The sequence below is a fragment of the Peromyscus leucopus genome, chromosome 12, assembly GCF_004664715.2.
Source record: "Peromyscus leucopus breed LL Stock chromosome 12, UCI_PerLeu_2.1, whole genome shotgun sequence".
Classification (NCBI taxonomy): domain Eukaryota; kingdom Metazoa; phylum Chordata; class Mammalia; order Rodentia; family Cricetidae; genus Peromyscus; species Peromyscus leucopus.
The window spans coordinates 75,231,098-75,249,490 of NC_051073.1; the positions used below are offsets into that span (position 1 = coordinate 75,231,098).

At 40.7% G+C, this 18,393-nt stretch overlaps 1 protein-coding gene and 1 gene segment (V, D, J or C); one reads left to right on the forward strand and one right to left on the reverse strand.

The window, feature by feature from the left end:
- Nucleotides 1-16,958, reverse strand: part of LOC114687105 (immunoglobulin lambda-1 light chain-like) — an 826,243-nt gene extending 809,285 nt beyond the window's left edge. Inside the window, exons 1-2 of the mRNA XM_037209853.1 lie at nt 16,860-16,958; nt 16,434-16,741 (exon numbers count right to left, since the gene is read on the reverse strand). Coding sequence (XP_037065748.1) covers nt 16,434-16,741; nt 16,860-16,905 — 354 coding nt within the window. The 5' untranslated portion in view covers nt 16,906-16,958. The remainder of the gene's footprint in view (nt 1-16,433; nt 16,742-16,859) is intronic.
- The window catches only part of LOC119088814, a 622,476-nt gene that overhangs the window by 520,391 nt on the left and 83,692 nt on the right, over nt 1-18,393 (forward strand).

An 18,393-nucleotide genomic window follows, 5' to 3' on the forward strand; every position in this document is an offset into this window, starting at 1 on the left:
AGTTTACCTTGTTGCTCTAAATTTCTTGCCTATTCTCTCAACCAGCTTTTCCATTGTAACTGCTGGCTATATTCTAGAATAGCTGAAATTAACTGATTCCAGTCATCTGGAGTGATTCTATGTGAGGTAGACCACAGATTTAACATCTGTCTTATATATGTTGAGAGTATTCCATATGTGACTATTGCTTCCTTCATATTTTTTTCTGTTTTTTTTTTTCCCCAGAGCTGAGGACTGAACCCAGGCCCTTGCACTTGCTAAGCAAGTGCTCTACCACTGAGCTAAATCCCCAACCCTGCTTCCTTCATATTTTTAAAAATCCCTCATCAAAATCAGTTGTAATATAAATTACACATGTGGCTCAGGGTGTCTATCATCCACTGGCCTCTCATGGATGATGATAGGATAAGCCATTGTATGAGAGCCATCTGGAGATGTTACAACCTGGATGGTCTTGCCATTCTGCTTATTAGGTCCCTTGTCATGTATACTGAGAGTGTCTTCTAGGGCTTGCAAACAAGCACCTAAGGTCTGTTCTAGAGAATGAGCCTCCTCTCTCATAAGGGATTCCAGATTTCTCGTGGACTCATGCAACTTTTTATGTTCTTCTGAAACATATGATTCCATAGACCTTATTTTATCAGTTAATGATAATCTTTCTTCTTTATATAGTGTCTGAGTAGCAAAAACTTTACCCTGGAGAGTTATTGTTCTATCCATTAAATATTCATATTTATTATCAATCTTCTTTGAAAGTCTGATAGAATTCTGTGATAGAACCTCTGGCCCTGGACTTTTTTTTGTTGGTAGACTTTTAATTGTGTCTTCTATTTAAGTAGGAGTTGCAGGTCTATTTAGATTGTTTATCTGATCTGGATACAACATTGGTAGGTGATCTGTATTGAGAAAATTATCCATTTCCTTTAGATTTTTCAATATGGAGGAGTACAGGTTTTTAAAGCCTGTCTATGTGGTTCTCTAGATTTTCTCAGTGTCTTTTATTATGTTCTCCTTTTCATCTGTAATTTTGTTAATTTGTATCTTTCCTTTCCATCTTTTCATTATTTCTATTAAGAGTTTGTCAATCATTTTAATTTTCTCAAAAAGCCAAATCTTTGTTTCAGACTCCTTGTATTGCTTTTGTCTGTTTGTCTCTATTCCATTAGTTTCAGCTCTGAATTGATTATTTCTTGACATCTATTCCTTTGGGCTGTAATTGTTTCTTTTTGTTCTAAAACTTAACTATTAAGTTACTAACATTAGAACACTACTTTTTTAAATGTAGGCACCCAGTGCTAGGTACTTACCTCTTAGAACTGCCTTCATTATGTTCCATAAGTTAAGATATGTTATATTTTCATTTTCATTCAGTTCTAAAAAGTTTTTAATTTCCTTCTTAATTTTTGTCTATACTCATTTTTTCATTGAGTGGTGAGTTTGTAAACTTCCTGTTGTTCTTGATATTCAGCTTTCATCCATGGTGGTCAGATAGGATACAGAGTGCTATCTCAGTTTTATTGGATCTATTGAGAATTGTTTATGTCTAACTGTGCGGTCCATTTTGGAAAAAATTCTATGAATTTCTGAGAAGGCATATTCTTTTGTATTTGGGTAAAATGTTCTGTAACATCCATTAAGTCCATTTGGTTTATGATATTAGTGAATTCTAGCATTTCTCTGTCTAGTATTGCCCGGATATCCCATTTATTGGCAAGAGTGTTGTATTGACAAGAGTGTTATTTCACTGTGTTTGGGTTGATCTGTATTTAAGATGTAACAGTGCATCATTTATGAACTTGGGCGCCTTTGTGTTTGTAGTAAGAATTTCAATGTCCTCTTGGTGGAATTTTGCTTTGATAAGTATGTAATTTCCCTATCTCTTCTGGTTAGTTTTCATTTGAAGTTTATTTTGCCAGATAACAAAGTGGCTACACTGGCTTATTCCTGAGGTCTGTTTGCTTGGAATATCTTTTTTATTCCCTTTATCCAGAGGGGACGTCTATCCTTGATGTTGAAGTGTGTTTCTTTAATTCAGCAGAAAGATGGATCCTGTTTTCATATACATTCTGTTAGTCTATGCCCTTTTATTGGGGAATTGATAGCACTGACATTGAGAGATATCAATATTCAGTGTTTGCTGATTCCTGTTATTTTGTTGCTGTGGTATGGATTTGTTGTCATTTTTTAAAAATTTTCTGGTCTGATATTATTTATTTCTTGTGTAGTTTTTCTGGGGGGTTGTTAGTCTCTTCAGGTTGAAGTTTTTCTTTGAGTGCCTTCTGTAGGTTATATTTGTATTGAGATAAATAGCTTAAAACAACAACTAGAACAACAAAACAAAACAAAACACACCAGAGCATAAACAGAATGAAAGCTACCAAGGGTCTAGTGTTATTTTTTTGCTTTTGATTCTCGATATGAGACTTTCAGTTTTTGCCTTGACTTCCCCACAGTAATGGAACATATCCTAGAATTGTAAGCCAAATAACCCTTTTCGTCCTTATGTTGCTTTTTGTTGTTCCTAGCAACAGTAATGAAACTAGAACAATGGCTTGAAGTATAAAAAAAAATGAATCTTTTCTCATAGTAATGAAAGAAAAAAGTTACGAAACTATTGTATATCTGTGTCATTGTGTTGTTTAGTTTTCTGTCAACTTGACACAAGGTAGTGTCACTTAAGAAATAAGAACCTCAACAGATAAAGGGCTTCCATGACATTGTCTATAGGCAAAGCTGTAGGCAAATTTCTTGGTTAATAACTGATGTGGGAGGACCAAGCTTACTGTGAGCAGAGCCACTCCTGGGCAAGTTGTCCTAAGTTGTGTAAGAAAGCAGGCTGAGCAAGTAGTGGAGAACAGGCTGGTAAGCGGTGTTTCTCCGTGGTTTCCAATTCAATCCTTGCTTTCAGGTTCCTGCCTTGAGTTCCTGGCATGACTTCCTTAAAAGGAGGACTGGTAAGCCGGCTTGGTGTCCAAGTCGGCCAGGCAGTCCCGGCGGAAGCTGTCGAATAGGCCGCGACTCTTGAGCTGCTACCAGAACCTGGGGCAAAAAGTGGATAATTTTGTGTCAACACATCTGGACAAACAGGAATGGAATCCTGCAATGAACAAGAACCAGTTGCGGAATGGGCTGAGGCAGAGCGTGGTTCAGTCAGGCATGTTGGAAGCAGGAGTGGACAGGATCATTTCTCAGGTGGTGGACCACAAACTAAACCACATCTTCAGGCCACAGATAGAACGAGCAATTCACGAGTTCCTGGCAGCCCAGAAAAAAGAAACTCTGCCAGCCCCACCTCCAGAACCTGAAAGCCAGGATCCTCCAGCACCATCCCAAGACGCTTCCTAAGAATATGCCTGATACCGTTGGAAAACTCCATTTAATGAAGAAATGAAAGGGATTCCTGTTTCATACGAATATAACTTTATTCAACTACGTCACTACTGATGTCAGGATTTTGGCCTTGACTAGGGTGGTGTCCATATTAGATGGAGAGCAGGTTTGGTGGTGGGACAGTCGTCCATACTTGCTCGGGCATCGTGCCATCTTTGACCAGCATGTCCAAGGGTCTGACCATAGTAGACACTACAGAGGGTGAAGCACTACATGACTTGGGCCGTCCTGAACAGACCTTTATACTTGAACACGGACACTGCATGTCGATGTTAACGCTTGTGCTCTGCAGTATGTAGAAGCCAGGCTGGGGCTCGCCACTCAGGACAGTAAAGGCCCGTGGGAGCAGCTCTTTGACGGTGGCTTTTGATGATGTTGCTAGAGTTACAGCCTGGAGTGTGCAGCAGTAACGTCAGCAGCCCTGAGGTTATTGTGACCTTCCTGTGCTTGGGGGTTTCAGTGGTTTCCTTTCTCTTATCAGAGGTAGTTGGAGCCCTGGAGTGAGTGAGGAAGCTGAGACTTGGGGTGCAAGGAAAGCCCTACCGCCTCTGTCCTGGCGTCTCCCTAGCTGTAGGGGCGAGTCACTGTGGATGTGGTGCTCAGTTCTCATGTTTATGTTTTTAGAAGAACAATCATTAATAAATAGTGGATGTTTTACAATAAAAAAAATAGGAGGACTGTGACACTGAAGTGTAGATGAAGAAAACTCTTGCAGGCCACAAGAATATATTATAGAGATTCAGCTGTGTATTAAAGCTATACTTTGACCAGCCAAGGGTCTGTCAAAAGGCAAGCTATTTATTATGAAATATTTGGTATTATCCAATTTTCAATATTTCAGCTGTTTTCTGCTATGAAATTCTTGTGTGCCCAAATACTATAGACCATTTGGCAAACAGATAAGCTTTCCAGGCCTGCTGAACTTCTAGGTAACTAACTCCGCCACTGAGCCTAGGAGACAAGCAGGCTCCTAGATGTATAGCTTTGTTTCTTATGCAAATGAAGCTCATACCATCCCCTTCCTTCATGCCTAGGGCATGGCAGAAAGATTGATTGAGAACAATAGGGCTTTCTGCATAACAAGGTGCTGTAAGGACTGTAACAGAACTCCAGAGGAGACACAGAACCATATGGCCAGAGAGAGAAGAGGAAGACAGAGGTTCTGTACAGGATAAAGCAGATCTTGGGTAGAGTTTTTTGAGAGCCAGGAGTAAGGAGCTAGAAAGGTGAGTTGGAAGACAAAGGCACAGAGGACATAGATCAGGTTAAAAGTGTAGAAGCTTATTAAAACTATGAGGACAGGAAAACTGGGCACAGATAGGAGATGTATGTGAGGACAGGGCTGAAACTATGTAGATAGAATTGACCTAGAAGAATAAAGTGTATGGACTAAAGAACTCAGTATGCTTAGATTCATGTGATATCCTTCAGATTAGTATCCTCAGCTGATTGTAGCATCTGTTCTGGACCCTGATAGAAATCTCCTCAAGGCAGGCACTTGGGGGGGAATTCATCAGTAAACTCTTTTCTCCTCAAATTACTTTTGGCCATGACATTTTAAGCACAGCAGCAGAAACCCTAAGACACAGTAACCAACCATTTTCTGAATGAATTTAAGTACTACTCTGCAAGTTGAACCTATACCTGGTACCAATATCGAGCCAAAACCTGTGGCTATGCAAGTCACAGATGCTAGAGGAGAGCCCATTACTGTTGTTTTCCTAACTGGAAACAGTATCAAACTAACTCGGAATTACTTATTATTACACCTATATATGCATCTCTCAACTATCATCACAGATGTTTCTATTGCAGTAGATGACAGTTAACACAGAGACTCACAACTGGCCAAGGTACAGAGAATGAGTGCAGAATGCTCATCCCTAAGTAAACATCTATACTGAACTCCCTCCTCCCAAGATTCAGGGATCATTGCAGAAGAAAGAGTAGAAAGAAAGAAAGAGCCAGAAGCAGTGAATGACCATAATAAAATTGCCTTCTGGACACAGCAGACAGTGGTACTTTCAAACTTACAGCAGTTATGACAACATGCATAAGCCATGGGCAAGCTTAAGCCAAACAAAAATCCCAACATGGAAAGGGGATCAAGGGCATTAAGTACTACTTCTAACCCAGAAGCCTTAGGAATTGGTAGCTACTAGGAAAGGAAGTCATGAATCCATTCTACAGAAGAAACAAATAGGAAAGTGGAACTGGAATGGATGGAAGCTATGTCACCGTGATATTTTTTGCTTGTTTTTTTTTCCATCTATGATTTTTAGGGCAAATAAGTCTAGCATTTCACCTATCAATCACTCATAGCCTCTCTGAATTTACTGGTAAATTCATCTTTAGCCAGATATTCTTAATCCTCTGAATGAGATTGCTCTTTTTTTTTTTTCTGTCCACTGGTGGCTAATGTTTCATACTCCATTTCTGTTACTATGAGTTGCTGTTCTTAACCACCTGCTCCCTGTTGGTCTGAAAGGAAATGACAGTTGTAAAGATGAGCAAAACAAGTCAGATGCAGTGACTGTAATCTCACTTGTGTGGCAATTGCTGGGGTTGTGCATGATCTACCAAGCAGAACCTCTCAGATTTGAAATGGTTGATTTGACTTAGGTATACACGGGATCAACCACATTGCTCCGGGTTGGTCATCAATCTGAATGGAAAATGAGCAATGATTACTCACTTATGCCATTGTAAATATTATCAATGTGAGAAGTTATTACCCATAGTCGAATTGATCATCATCATGATAGGGAAAAGATGAAAACATTTTAATAGATATATACCTAAATCTTTTCTAATTATTTCTATTTTTTGAGATTACAATATAATTACATCATTTCACTTTCCTTTTCCTCCCCTCCAAACCCTCTTATATAACCCTCCTTTCTGTCTTTCAAATTCGTGTCCTCCTTTTTTAATTAGTTAAGTGTGTGTGTGTGTTTGTGTGTGTTTGTGTGTGTGTGTGTGTGTGTATGTGTGTGTGTGTGTGTGTGTATGTGTGTTCCTAAGTAAATAATTTCAACCAACATTGTATAATGTTACTTTTATATATGTTTTCAGGACTGAACACTTTATATTGGATAACCAGCTAGTTAATTGTTCCCTAGAGAAGACAATGGTTTTGCTTTCAGCATCCCTAAGTTGCCTGTAGTTATTTTGGTGAGAATGAGACATCCAGGATTCACTGCTCCACCCATCCAACCAGGCCACATTGCCATGTCTATTGCTGTTGTCCTTGTTCACCTCATTTTTAGGCAGTAATGATGGTGAGATTTTATGTGTGTGGCTTCTGATATACCTAGGACACATAATCACAGAGCAAAATCCCTCTTCTGTCTGTTACCATCATTCTACCTCTTCTTTCCCAATGGTTGCTGAGCCTTTGTTAAGGGATTTGTATTATAGATGTATCCATTCAAACTGAACTCCAACTCTGCATTTTGATTGCTTGTGGTTTTCTGTAATAGTCTCCATCTGTTTCAAAGACAAGTTTCCTAAATGAGTGGTAAGGACTGCACTTATCTCTTAGTATGGAGACAAATACGTGGACAGAACAGGATTATACAGGTTTATTAAAATGGTGGTTGTAGGCTTTCTTCCGAGATCCATGACTTTGCTAGCCTTGAGTACATGGCTAGGTTTCCTGTACCAGGAATGATTTCCCTCTTGTTTAAAGGGCCTTAAGAACAATTAGAGGGCTGTTGTTTACTGCCAAGGTATGTGTGCCACTGCTGCACTCTTAGAGTTATTGTGCCACACTGGCTATTGTTGTGGGTCACAGGTATCATAGGTGGGTAGGATTGTTGGTTGCTTCTCCTCTATGGAAGCTTGCATGGCTCCTTCTGGTACTATGAAAGCTAGTTAGCTGGGTGGTGGTGGCACACGCCTTTAATCCCAGCACTTGGGAGGCAGAGGCAGGTGGATCTCTGTGAACTTGAGGCTAGCCTGGCCTACAGAGTGAATTCCAGGAAAGGCGCGGGGCTACATAGAGAAACTATGTCTCGAAAAACAAACAAATAAAACAAAACAAAAAAGAAAGAAAAAAGAAAAGTAAAAGGAAAACTCCATTTTGTGCTAGGACCCCATTCTAATTCCTGAAAGATAGGTTCCTGGTAACTCTGACTCTTTGCCCCTTCCCAAGAATTCTGAAACTCATGTGAAAGGATTAACCACTTGCTCTGGTGTCTGTAAATTCCATTTTTCACTATAACAGGGAGAGTGAGGCAGTTCTTCAAGTAGGTGTGATGGTTGAAAACAAGAATCCTAAAAACTAAGTGTTCATGCATAGACCTAGGTGCTGTGGATGATTGATTGATAAATAAAACACTGGTTGGCCAGTAACCAGGCAGGAAGTATAGGCAGGACAAAGAGAGAGGAGAACTGTGGGAACAGGAGGGCTGAGGAAGGAAGATACTACCAGCCACCATGAGGAGAAGCATGATGTAAGACACGGGTAAGCCACGAGCCATGTAGCAAGGTATAGATTTATAGAAATGGGTTAATTTAAGATATAAGAACAGATAGCAAGAAGCCTGCCACAGCCACACAGTTTATAAGTAATATAAGCATTTGAGTGATTATTTTATAAGTGGGCTGTGGGACTGTGGGGGCTTGGCGGACCCAGAGAGAAACTCTCCAGCTACACCTTGGAGTCAGTAGGATGTTATTCTTACCTTAAGGTTGTTAACCACAGGATATCTGGCCTAGATTTCCAGTAATATGACAACCTCCATCATGCCACCTACCATATGTCCAACAGACTACTTTGGTCAACTCTTTCTCTATCTGATCAAACATTTCAGTACTAGTTGGTCCCTCTAGCAGTTTTAATGAACACACTGAAATGAGAAATGGATCTATTTGATTCAAACAGACCCTGATTTGCCTGACATTAGAGAAATTTTAAGAATGAAATTTCTAAGAGCTGAAAACTTTGAAGAGACTCTCTGCGCTCTCTGTTACAGTCTTTGTTTTGGTTAGTTCAGTATTTATACTTTTTTTTTACTATGTTCATATAGATTTATGGTACTTGTAGTTGAAGAAAGGTCTTACATGCCGCCAGGTAAGTGCTATATGAGCTATATTCTCAGCCTTTTTGGTTTTGTCTTTTTTCTTTCAAATGCCATACTTTTATACAATGTGTCTTAGACGCATCCATTTCTCACCCCTCACTCTAACTCCCCCATGCTTCTCCAACATATCCTCCATGCCCCTCCCAATTTCATGTCCAGTTAAGAATTCCCACATGCACATTGGAGGGTTTCATCTACATAGGAACAGGCAACCTAACACAACCAAAGGTCACACATCACCCTCCACCAAAAGTGATCTTTCAGCAGCGTTTAGCTGCCCTTAGCTACTCAGGCAGATGTGAGACCTCAGGAGCTCTCCCTACTCCATTCTGGAATTTTAACTGGCTTGATCTTAACTGACTTATGCAGATAACCACAGCGATGTGAGCTCATGTTTGCAACACCAAGAGGCCACACTTGCACAGCACCGATCCTCATCCTGTTTTCTTACATTCTTTCTTTCCCTCTTCCTCATTGTTTCTGGTGTCTTAAAGGATGGAGTGATACATAAGTCCTATGGAAAGTTAAGAATTCACAGTCACATACTCTCAGCAATATGAAGTTATAAATCTCTGAATTGACTGTTACTGTAGAGTTTTGAGGATGGTTCTGTAGATACAAATATTTAAATATTTGGTCCCCAGTTGGTAGGACCATTTGGGAAGGATTAGGAGGTGTGGTCTTGTTGGTAAAGGTGTGTTGCTAGGGGTGAAATTTGAGGTTTCAAAAAGCCCTTACCATTCCCAGGTAGCTTGCTCTCACTGACCACACCTCCTTTTACGGTTGTTGTTTAAGAATGTAAGCTTAAACAATGCCACAATGGTTAAGGACTCATCCCCTGGAACTGTAAGCAAGCCCCAGTTAAACACTTTCTTCCATAAGTGGTCTTTGCTATGGTGCTTTATCATGACAATGAAAACATAACTAAGATAGAAGTTGGTACTAGAAACTGAGATAGTACTGTGATAGGCAGGACCATGTTGAGTTGTGGAGAAATATAGAAGATGTTGGGACATTTGACTAGGAGTTAGGAATACACTTGAACAATGTAGGTAGCAGTTTAATGGCCCATCTTAGTGGGAGCTTGGAAACAGTAGTGCTGAGCAATGTGAACTGTGGAGGCCAAGATTAAGATCAAGAGATTTCCAATGGAAACAAATTAGCAACTAGATTAGAGATTGTTCTTGTAGCATTTTGGAAAAAAAAGAATGTAGCTGTTTTGACATTGTCCTTGGAACCTGCCTGAGGCTAAATTGGTGAGTTATAGACTGATTTCATTGGCCATGGATATTTTAAGACAATCTAAAGTTGACTCTGTTTTCTGGTTACTAGTGACTGCTGTTACAATGGGATACAATAAAAAAGAGAGTGGAGGAAAACAAATACAAAATGTAATTTGTATAGAAAAAGATCACTAGAAAGTTTAATTTTCTAGGTCCAGCTCCACACAGTCTTTGGGCCCAGCAGTGTGTGGGAAGGTTGAGAGTCAGAACAGCCAGTGAACTACTAATTCTGAAATCTCCTTCTGGGAGTTTCAATTTGGATGCTGAGTTTGGACTCTATCAAAATAATCACATTTAATTCACAAAACTGATCATCTGTATCTCACAGCCGAAGGTCTTGTACTAGAGGAACAATGACAAAGGTCTTCAAACATGCTGGTGGCCCTATCAGCTTATTTTAATTATTGTATTAGTGAAGGAGATATCTATTGGGCCTTCCACCATGGTGGATTAGGTTTTAAATACCAAATCCACTTAAGCATTCCAATTTTCCTGACCTTTAGAATTTCCTCATCAATACTAAGCCAAGGGTTAGTAAGCTCTCATCTCAAAAACAACAAAAATAAAACAAAGAAACAAAACAATAAAAAACCAGAAAAATAAAGTACTCAGCCAAGGAATGTCAGACATCTCCAATCCTTTCTCTGTAGCTCATCTTTTCACAACCACTTGGGGAACCAATCAAATAAACTTTTGACAATGGTTTGGTTGTATGATCTTCAATATTAACCTAGAATCTCTGTTCAATAAACCCATAGCAATAAACTCAGCCTGATCTGTATTTATGATCCTTGTGCCATTATCCCAGACCTTTTTCTTCCATTCCTGTACATATTACTTATATGTCTACATGAATGGATTTGAAAAACTCATTTGATTCTTAATGGATGTAGCACATCTGCTCCTGGACTACACTTCCTACTTCACCTCTAGGGGGCTTCGTTTTGACTACAAGTATCAGTCTAAAGGCTATGATACCTGGTCCCTAAAAGAAATCATCATTGTTTTGTTTGACATCTCCTTTAGGGTGTACAGATTGTGCAGGAATAAATCTTCAGGAAAGGGCAGAAAGAAAAAACTTCAGGGAGTAGGAAGGAAGATTATTTCCTCAGATGTAGTGAGTCCATTATAATCTAAAGATTCAACAATCTCAACCTCCCCATATTTCTGCAACACACTGCCATCCAAGTCACAGGATCTCATTGTTTTTCAAACACTGCCTTATTTTAACACAGTTGTTCTCAATCTGTGAGTCCCATAGCAGATATCCTGCATATCAGTCATTTATATTACAATTCATATCAGCAGCAAAATTACAGTTATGAAGTAGCAACAAAATAATTTTATCATTGGGGTCACCACAACATGAGGAACTGTATTAAAAGATCACAGCATTAAGAAGTGTAGCACGAATCTTAAAAGGTCTTATTAATAAAAACAAACCCAAGGCCAGTTATTGGTGTGAATGCTGCAAGATCAGAGAAGTAGAACAAGCCACAGCCATCTTACCTTGCCAATTCCTCAGCTGATTCTGTTTCCTCAGACTAGAAGCTTCTGAATCCTCATCCAAATGAATCTCAGCCGAACTGCTGCTCAAAAGCCTGAAAGCTTAACTAGGCTCTAGTTCCTCATCCTCACCCTTTAATACCTTTCTGCTTCCTGCCATCACTTCCTGGGATTAAAGGCTCTTTGTTACCATGCCTGGCTGTTTCCGGTGTGGCTTTGAACTCACAGAGATCCAGAGGGATCTCTGCTTCTGGAATGCTAGGATTAAAGGTGTATGTGTCACCATTTTCTTGTCTCTATGTCTATCTAGTGGCTGTTTTGTTCTCTGACCCCAGATAAGTTTATTAGGGTGCACAATATTTTGGGGAACATAATATCACCACAAAGAAGATGGAAAACCACTGTTTTAACTACTAAGATCTTTAGAGGTTGATTAGTCACATTTACAGTTTAACTGAACATTCTCAGACATTTTTCTTGTCATTATTTACTAGACAACTCAGTAAAGCAACTGTTACTTGGTATTTATATTACTTTAGGTATGGTAAGTGTCTTAGTTAGGGTTTTATTGCTGTGAAGAGACACCATGACCATGGCAACACTTACAAAAAATATTTAATTGGAGCTGTCTTACAGTTCAGAAGTTTAGTCCATTATCATCGTAGTAGCATGCAGACAGGCATGGTGCTAGAGAAGGAGCTAAGAGTTCTACATCTTGAGCCGGGCGGTGGTGGTGCACGCCTTTAATCCCAGCACTCGGGAGGCAGAGCCAGGAGGATCTCTGTGAGTTCGAGGCCAGCCTGGGCTACCAAGTGAGCTCCAGGAAAAGGCGCAAAGCTATGCAGAGAAACCCTGTCTCGAAAAACCAAAAAAAAAAAAAAAAAAAAAAAAAAAGAGTTCTACATCTTGACCCACATGCAACAGCAGGTGACTGTGTGCTACACTGGGTGTAGCTTGAGGATATGACACCTTAAAGCTTGCCTCCATAGTGATATACTTCCTCCAACAAGACCACATCTACTCCAACAAGGCCACAACTCCTAATAGTGCCACTCCCTATGAGCCAAGCATTTCAAACACATGAGTCTATGAGGCCATTCCTCTGCAAACCACCTCAATAATTAATCTAAAAATGATAGAAATATAGCTGAAGAACAGCATTTGTCTATGCACAAGCCCATAGGTTTTACCCTTAGTATCAAAAGCAGAAAGTCATTAGGAGTTGTTTTATGTCCTTGTATTATACTGGCCTGTGACCAATCTGACCTCAGTTTCTTTGTCCCTTTAATAGTGCCAAATGGAGGTCCATCTCATGGAACAAGCTTCAGAACAACCAAGAAAATGGTTGGTTACTCCCATGATGTTCATGACACAATAATGGCACCTGGGTACAAACCATGCCAGGACAGTCATTGCTATACTTTGCACAACTTCACAGTTCATACTGAAGCTTATTTTTTCTCTATCAATGTGTATAGCACTTTCCATCACCATGAAAACTAGCCTTTAGTAATGAAACGTCCAAGTGATTTATCTGTTTGATTTCCATATGTTCTATGACTCAAGTAAGGTTTTCAGCAATGGGATGTTAGCATAAAATTCTGGAAGGTAATAGAGATTATTGGCAACAGCCTGCAATAGCTTAGGGGTCTATGTGACCCCCCCATTGGCCAAAAATGATGCAAGCACCATGTTGAAATTTAAATAGAAATATTCAAGTTGTGTCAGAGTCACAGAGGTGATCACAGAAATGAAGACACTTTTGCTGTAGAAGAAGAGTTGCCACACTTTTGATTCTCTCAACCCTATAAGGCCAGAAGTGATAATCTTGGTTGCCTTCCCCAAGCAGTTAAAAAGAACCTATAGCTGAAGACAGCACACAACTTCATTGGGAGATAGAGAGAAAATAAACTGAATTCTTTTGCCAGGCTGGCTAGCTTTCATAGTGCCGGAAGATACCACACAGGCTACTGGAGTATAAAAGCCTCCAGCAGTCTCACCTAGCTGCAAACTTCCTGGGCTAGATATGCCTTCTTGTACTACAATGACAAACTGTTAAATGAGCAACCAATTACTCTCTGATTACATTTGAGTCCTACTCCACAGAGAAGAAAGCATGCATGGTACCATAAATCTGGTCAAAAGTATATGCTTGGATAAGTCATAGACCTTAGTGAGGAACTCAATACTGTTGTCTAGTTAAATAGACATAGCATCAAATTTCCTTCTAAATATCTATATTGATACTCAGACAAATCCTACCATTAGCCTTAATGAGAAAAGTTTACTTTGCAGTGAACAAAGGTAAATTCACAGACCCATTGCTTCACAAGGTGCTGAGAATAAGTGATGGTTGAGTTCTCAGCCTTAAATAAGATGTTTCTAACCACCTCCTTTGAGCTCAGGGAACTGTGACATATAGGCAGAGAGTTTATCAGATAAGGAGAGGGGCTGAACGATGCCATCTCTGGGTGAGACACAGCCATTGCAGTCTTTTGAACTCACAACAGCTGTAGTTACCTGAACTAAACCTGCACAAGACTGGGCCTGTCACCAGTCAGTATGAAGAGTGGAAGGGTCTGTAAACATGCACCTGCCACTACCCAACCAGCTAAAGTATTGGCTACTGAAAAATTCTGGGAAGGATGAGTGGTTGCCTTCAGCTGTGTGCCCAATGGTGAGACCACCATCTCCAATAGACAGTTCCAACTCCCAGTCACACAGATGGCTGTTTAAATTCAGTGGGTCACAGAGCAAAACAAAAATATGAAATAGGGGAAGGGGATTTGTAGTGGGGGCGAACTGTTAATGTAGGAGGTAAGAATGATTAGAATACATTTGATTTGTGTATAAAAATGTCAAACAATAAATTTAATTAATAAAAGACAGAACCTAACATTCTCCCAAGTAGAAGGCACACCAAATATCTCCTTTTTTCTGTATTAAGAAATTTTCTACTCACTCCTCATGCTATCCACAGACCCCCCTCCTCTCTCCTGTCAGTCCCAGCCCTCTTTCCCAAGCCACCCTGCATCCCCACATCCCCCAAATAGAGGTCTCCCATGAGGAGTCAGCAGAGCCCAGCTCACTAAGCCTAGGCAGGGCCAATCCCCTTCCCACTGCACCAAGGCTGTGAAGGGCATCACACCACAGGTACTAGGCTCCCAAAAGCCTGCCCAGGCACCAGGGACAGATCTTGATCCCCCTGCCTGGGTGCCCCCCAAACAGTTCAAGCCAAACAACCATCTTCTGTGTCTAGAGAGCCTAGTCCAGTCTCATGGGAGCTCCACAGCCACCAGTCCACAGTTCATGGGTTTCCACTAGTGTGATCCATCATCTCTGCATTTCCTCCCATCATGATCTCCATGTCCCTTGCCTGCAGTAACTCTCCTCTCTCTCATCAATTGGATTCCCAGAACTCAGCCTGGTGCCTGGCCATGAATCTCTGTATCTGCCTCCATCTGTCACTGGACAAAGGCTCTATGATGACAGCTAGGTTATTTGCTAGGCTGGTCACCAGAGTAGACCACTCCAGGCACCCTCTGGACCACTGCCAGCAGACCAAGGTGGGGTCAATCTTGTGGATTCCTGAGAGCCTCCCAAGCACCCTGCCTCTTCCTATTCCCATGATGTCCTCATCTATCATAGTATCTTCCTCCCTACCCTCCCACTCTGTCCCTGTTCCAGTTTGACCCTTCCATTTCCCTATGTTCTCATCCTCCACTCCTTGCCATCTGCCACACCCCCCAACACACAGTTCACGCATGTAGATCTCATCCACTTCTCCTTCACAGGGTCATCCATGTGTCCCTCCTAGGGTCTTTTCCTGTTAGCTAGCCTCTCTGGAGTCATGGATTTCAGTCTGGCCATCCCTTCCCTCCCATTTAGTATCTACTTACAAGTGAGTACATACTATGTTTGTCCTTCTGAGTCTGGGTTACCTCACTTAAGATGATATTTTCTAAATCGATGCATTTGCCTGCAAGTTTCATGATATAATTGTTTTTTTTAACCACTGAGTAGTACTCCATTGTGTATATGTGCCACATTTTCTTTATCCATTCTTCAGTTGAGGGGCATCTAGGTTGTTTCCAGGGTCTTGCTATTACAAATAAGGCTGATATGAACATATTTGAGTATGTGTCCTTGAGGTAAGATTGAGCATTCCTTGGGTATATGCCCAAGAGTGGTATAACTGGGTCTTGAGGAAGAATTATTCCCAACTTTCTGAGAAACTGCCATACTGATTTCCAGAGTGGCTGTACAAATTTGCATTCCCACCAACAGTGGAGGAGTGTTCCCCTTGCTCCACATCCTTTCCAACAAAAGTGTCTTCAGTGTTTTTGAAAGATCTCCTTCTTAAAGCTGCTGAGACTAAAAAAAAAAAAAAAACTAAAAAAAAAAAAAAAACAACTACAGTTTAAGAGTGAAGAATATTTTCTACCACACAAAGAGGATTACAAATTCAAGAGAAGACTGGGCCACATATCAAGTTGCAAGGCTGCCTGAGCTGTGTAACAAAACCCAAACTTAAGAAAACAACAATCAGAAAAAGAAGGAAAAAATGGAATATCCAATTTAAGGAACGATTAATCTCAGTTTGGCAAGCACTGAGGTTAAGTAAATCTCTTCCATGAAACAGTCTTAAAAGGATGAGGAGATCATCCATCAATGTTGAGTAGAGGTTTGTGTCAGTGGAATGGCTCAGTAGTTAAAGGACCCTGCCACCAAACCTGATGTTTGATACCAGAGACCCATCTGGTGGAACAAGAAAACTGACTTCCACAGGTATCTTCTGAAACACACACACACACACACACACACACACACACACACACACACACACACACACAGAGAGAGAGAGAGAGAGAGAGAGAGAGAGAGAGAGAGAGAGAGAGAGAGAATGATAGGTAGATGGATGGATGGACGGACAGATGGATGAATGAATGGATGGATGGATAGATGGATGGATGAATGGATGGATGGATGGAGAGACGGATGGACAGACAGACAGGGAGTAAGTTTTATTTAGGAAATAAAGGGACTATTCAACAGAAATTTCCAAAACAAGACAGAAAAACTCAGTTTTCCAAGGTTGACGGTAACACAGGGTGGTGATGCTCTAGAGAGTTCTTGTCTCAGTTCCCCATAAGTCTGGGGCTCTGTGTGGAACATTGTCATAACCAGACAGGCAGTAGTAGTCAGCTTCATCCTCAGGCTGCAACCCAGAGATAGTTAGAATGCCAGAGTTGGAGGAGCTGTCCTTGGAGCCAGAGAACCTATCTGGTACCCCAGAGGGTCTTTGATCATATTTGTAGATGAGTTGACGGGGTGAATTTGCTGAGTGCTGCTGAAACCAGTATACATAATTGCTTCCAATGTTTCCACTACTGCGGGTACAGGAGATGGTGATCTTCTGCCCCAAAGATCCAGACACTGATTTGGGCTGAGTGAACACAACCTCAGCCCAAGACCCTGTGAGGATAGAGCCAAACAGCATTAGTGATGACCGAACAATACCTGTTTCTAGGAATCTAAGAAGTAACTATCATTTTCCCTGTTCACACTCTCAAAATTACATGTAAGCAGCCACCTGAGCAATGAGCAAAGAAAATGAGGAGAACTGGAAGCCAGGTCATGCTGGAGATGCATTCAGGTTCTCCTGGAGCCACACAACCTAGTGAGAGGCAGTGACTTCTTATCTGTCCCTGCACCCTGAGTGGAACATCCCTATGCAAATATCTCCTGTCCTGGAGTCTCTGAAAGCCCCTCCTTCAATATTACCTCAAGTACCAGCTGAGAAAGAAAGCTTGAGAGAACTTACTTTTTCAAGCACAGGAAATGCTTCTGGGCAAGGAGAAATCAGCTGAGAGCCTGGCAACTCTAAGCAAGTTTGTGACTGGCAGTGCCCTCTGGTGGCTGGAGCAGACATCGATTCAGGGCAGGTGCCAGAGTTCAAGGTTTCTTGCCCTCCTCTGACTGTTAAAATCACTAGCCCTCAGGGCTCTGCACAATCACCTGTGCTTTCTGTACAGCTAGACTTCATACCTATCCATATTCGCCAAGAGTTACTACTCTTTCCAATGTTCTGGTTCCTTTTGAGAGTGGCAAATATCACAAAGAACGTGAGCTCCACTGTCACCAGGTGCAGTAGAAGACAGGATATCTGAAGATGGTGAAATCGAAGGAACCTACTTCCTCCAAAAGATGCAGAAAAGAAGCTGCTCTATATGAATCAGTTACCTTCAGGAGAAACCCAGAATATGGTTTATAGACTTGCACACATTGTATCAGCAAAAACAAAACAAAACTGCATTTAACTGAAACCTAAACATCTGCATTTAACTGAAACCTAAGGCTCATTCAGGTATAAATATGGCTTATATTTTAAATGCAATCCTTAAGTCTCTCTCCCTATAGAAAGTTTTTGACCACACATGTAATATCATAACTTGAAAATTCCCAGGAGGGCTTGGTTTTTCATTTACATTTTTCTGGAAATTAAAGAGACTTGGTATACCAAATTTCCCTACCTCAAAATACAAACAAAATTTTAAGCAGCTACCTCACAACTGTCAGAGACTACATCCCTGATAGAGCAGAGAATATGTTAAAATGACTAACCCAGATGTCCTCCTAAAATCAACATGTTTATCATGTTTTTGAGTGATGACCTGGTCTCCAAATAGAGTAAAGATTGAAACTGTGGGCTCAGGGTTTCTTGACATCTAGACATCATAAAGGTCTGGGAGAACACCTCATGGCGCATCCTCTGGACAGCTTCAGTGGTAGAATCAGGTCCCCAAATTCACTATGTAAGGAGTTTGTCCACATTTGAAAAGCCTCAAAATTACAGATTACATTTGAAGGAATTTATAATAATTTCCTAGAAAGAAAAGTTGAACACAGTTGGCATCATGCATCATTCTATATCACAGGATAAAGGATTAGTTTGAGAATGGGATAAAGCACATTCCAGAGGGATATTCCACATAGTTGGTACAGAAAGGAGGTTAAATTTTATACATCCTTTATTTTCCTAGAAAAGGGTTGCTAACACACACTTAGCTGTAAATCTGGATGATCCAGCCTGAAAATCGGGTTTCTAAGAAGCCAGAATAGCCAGA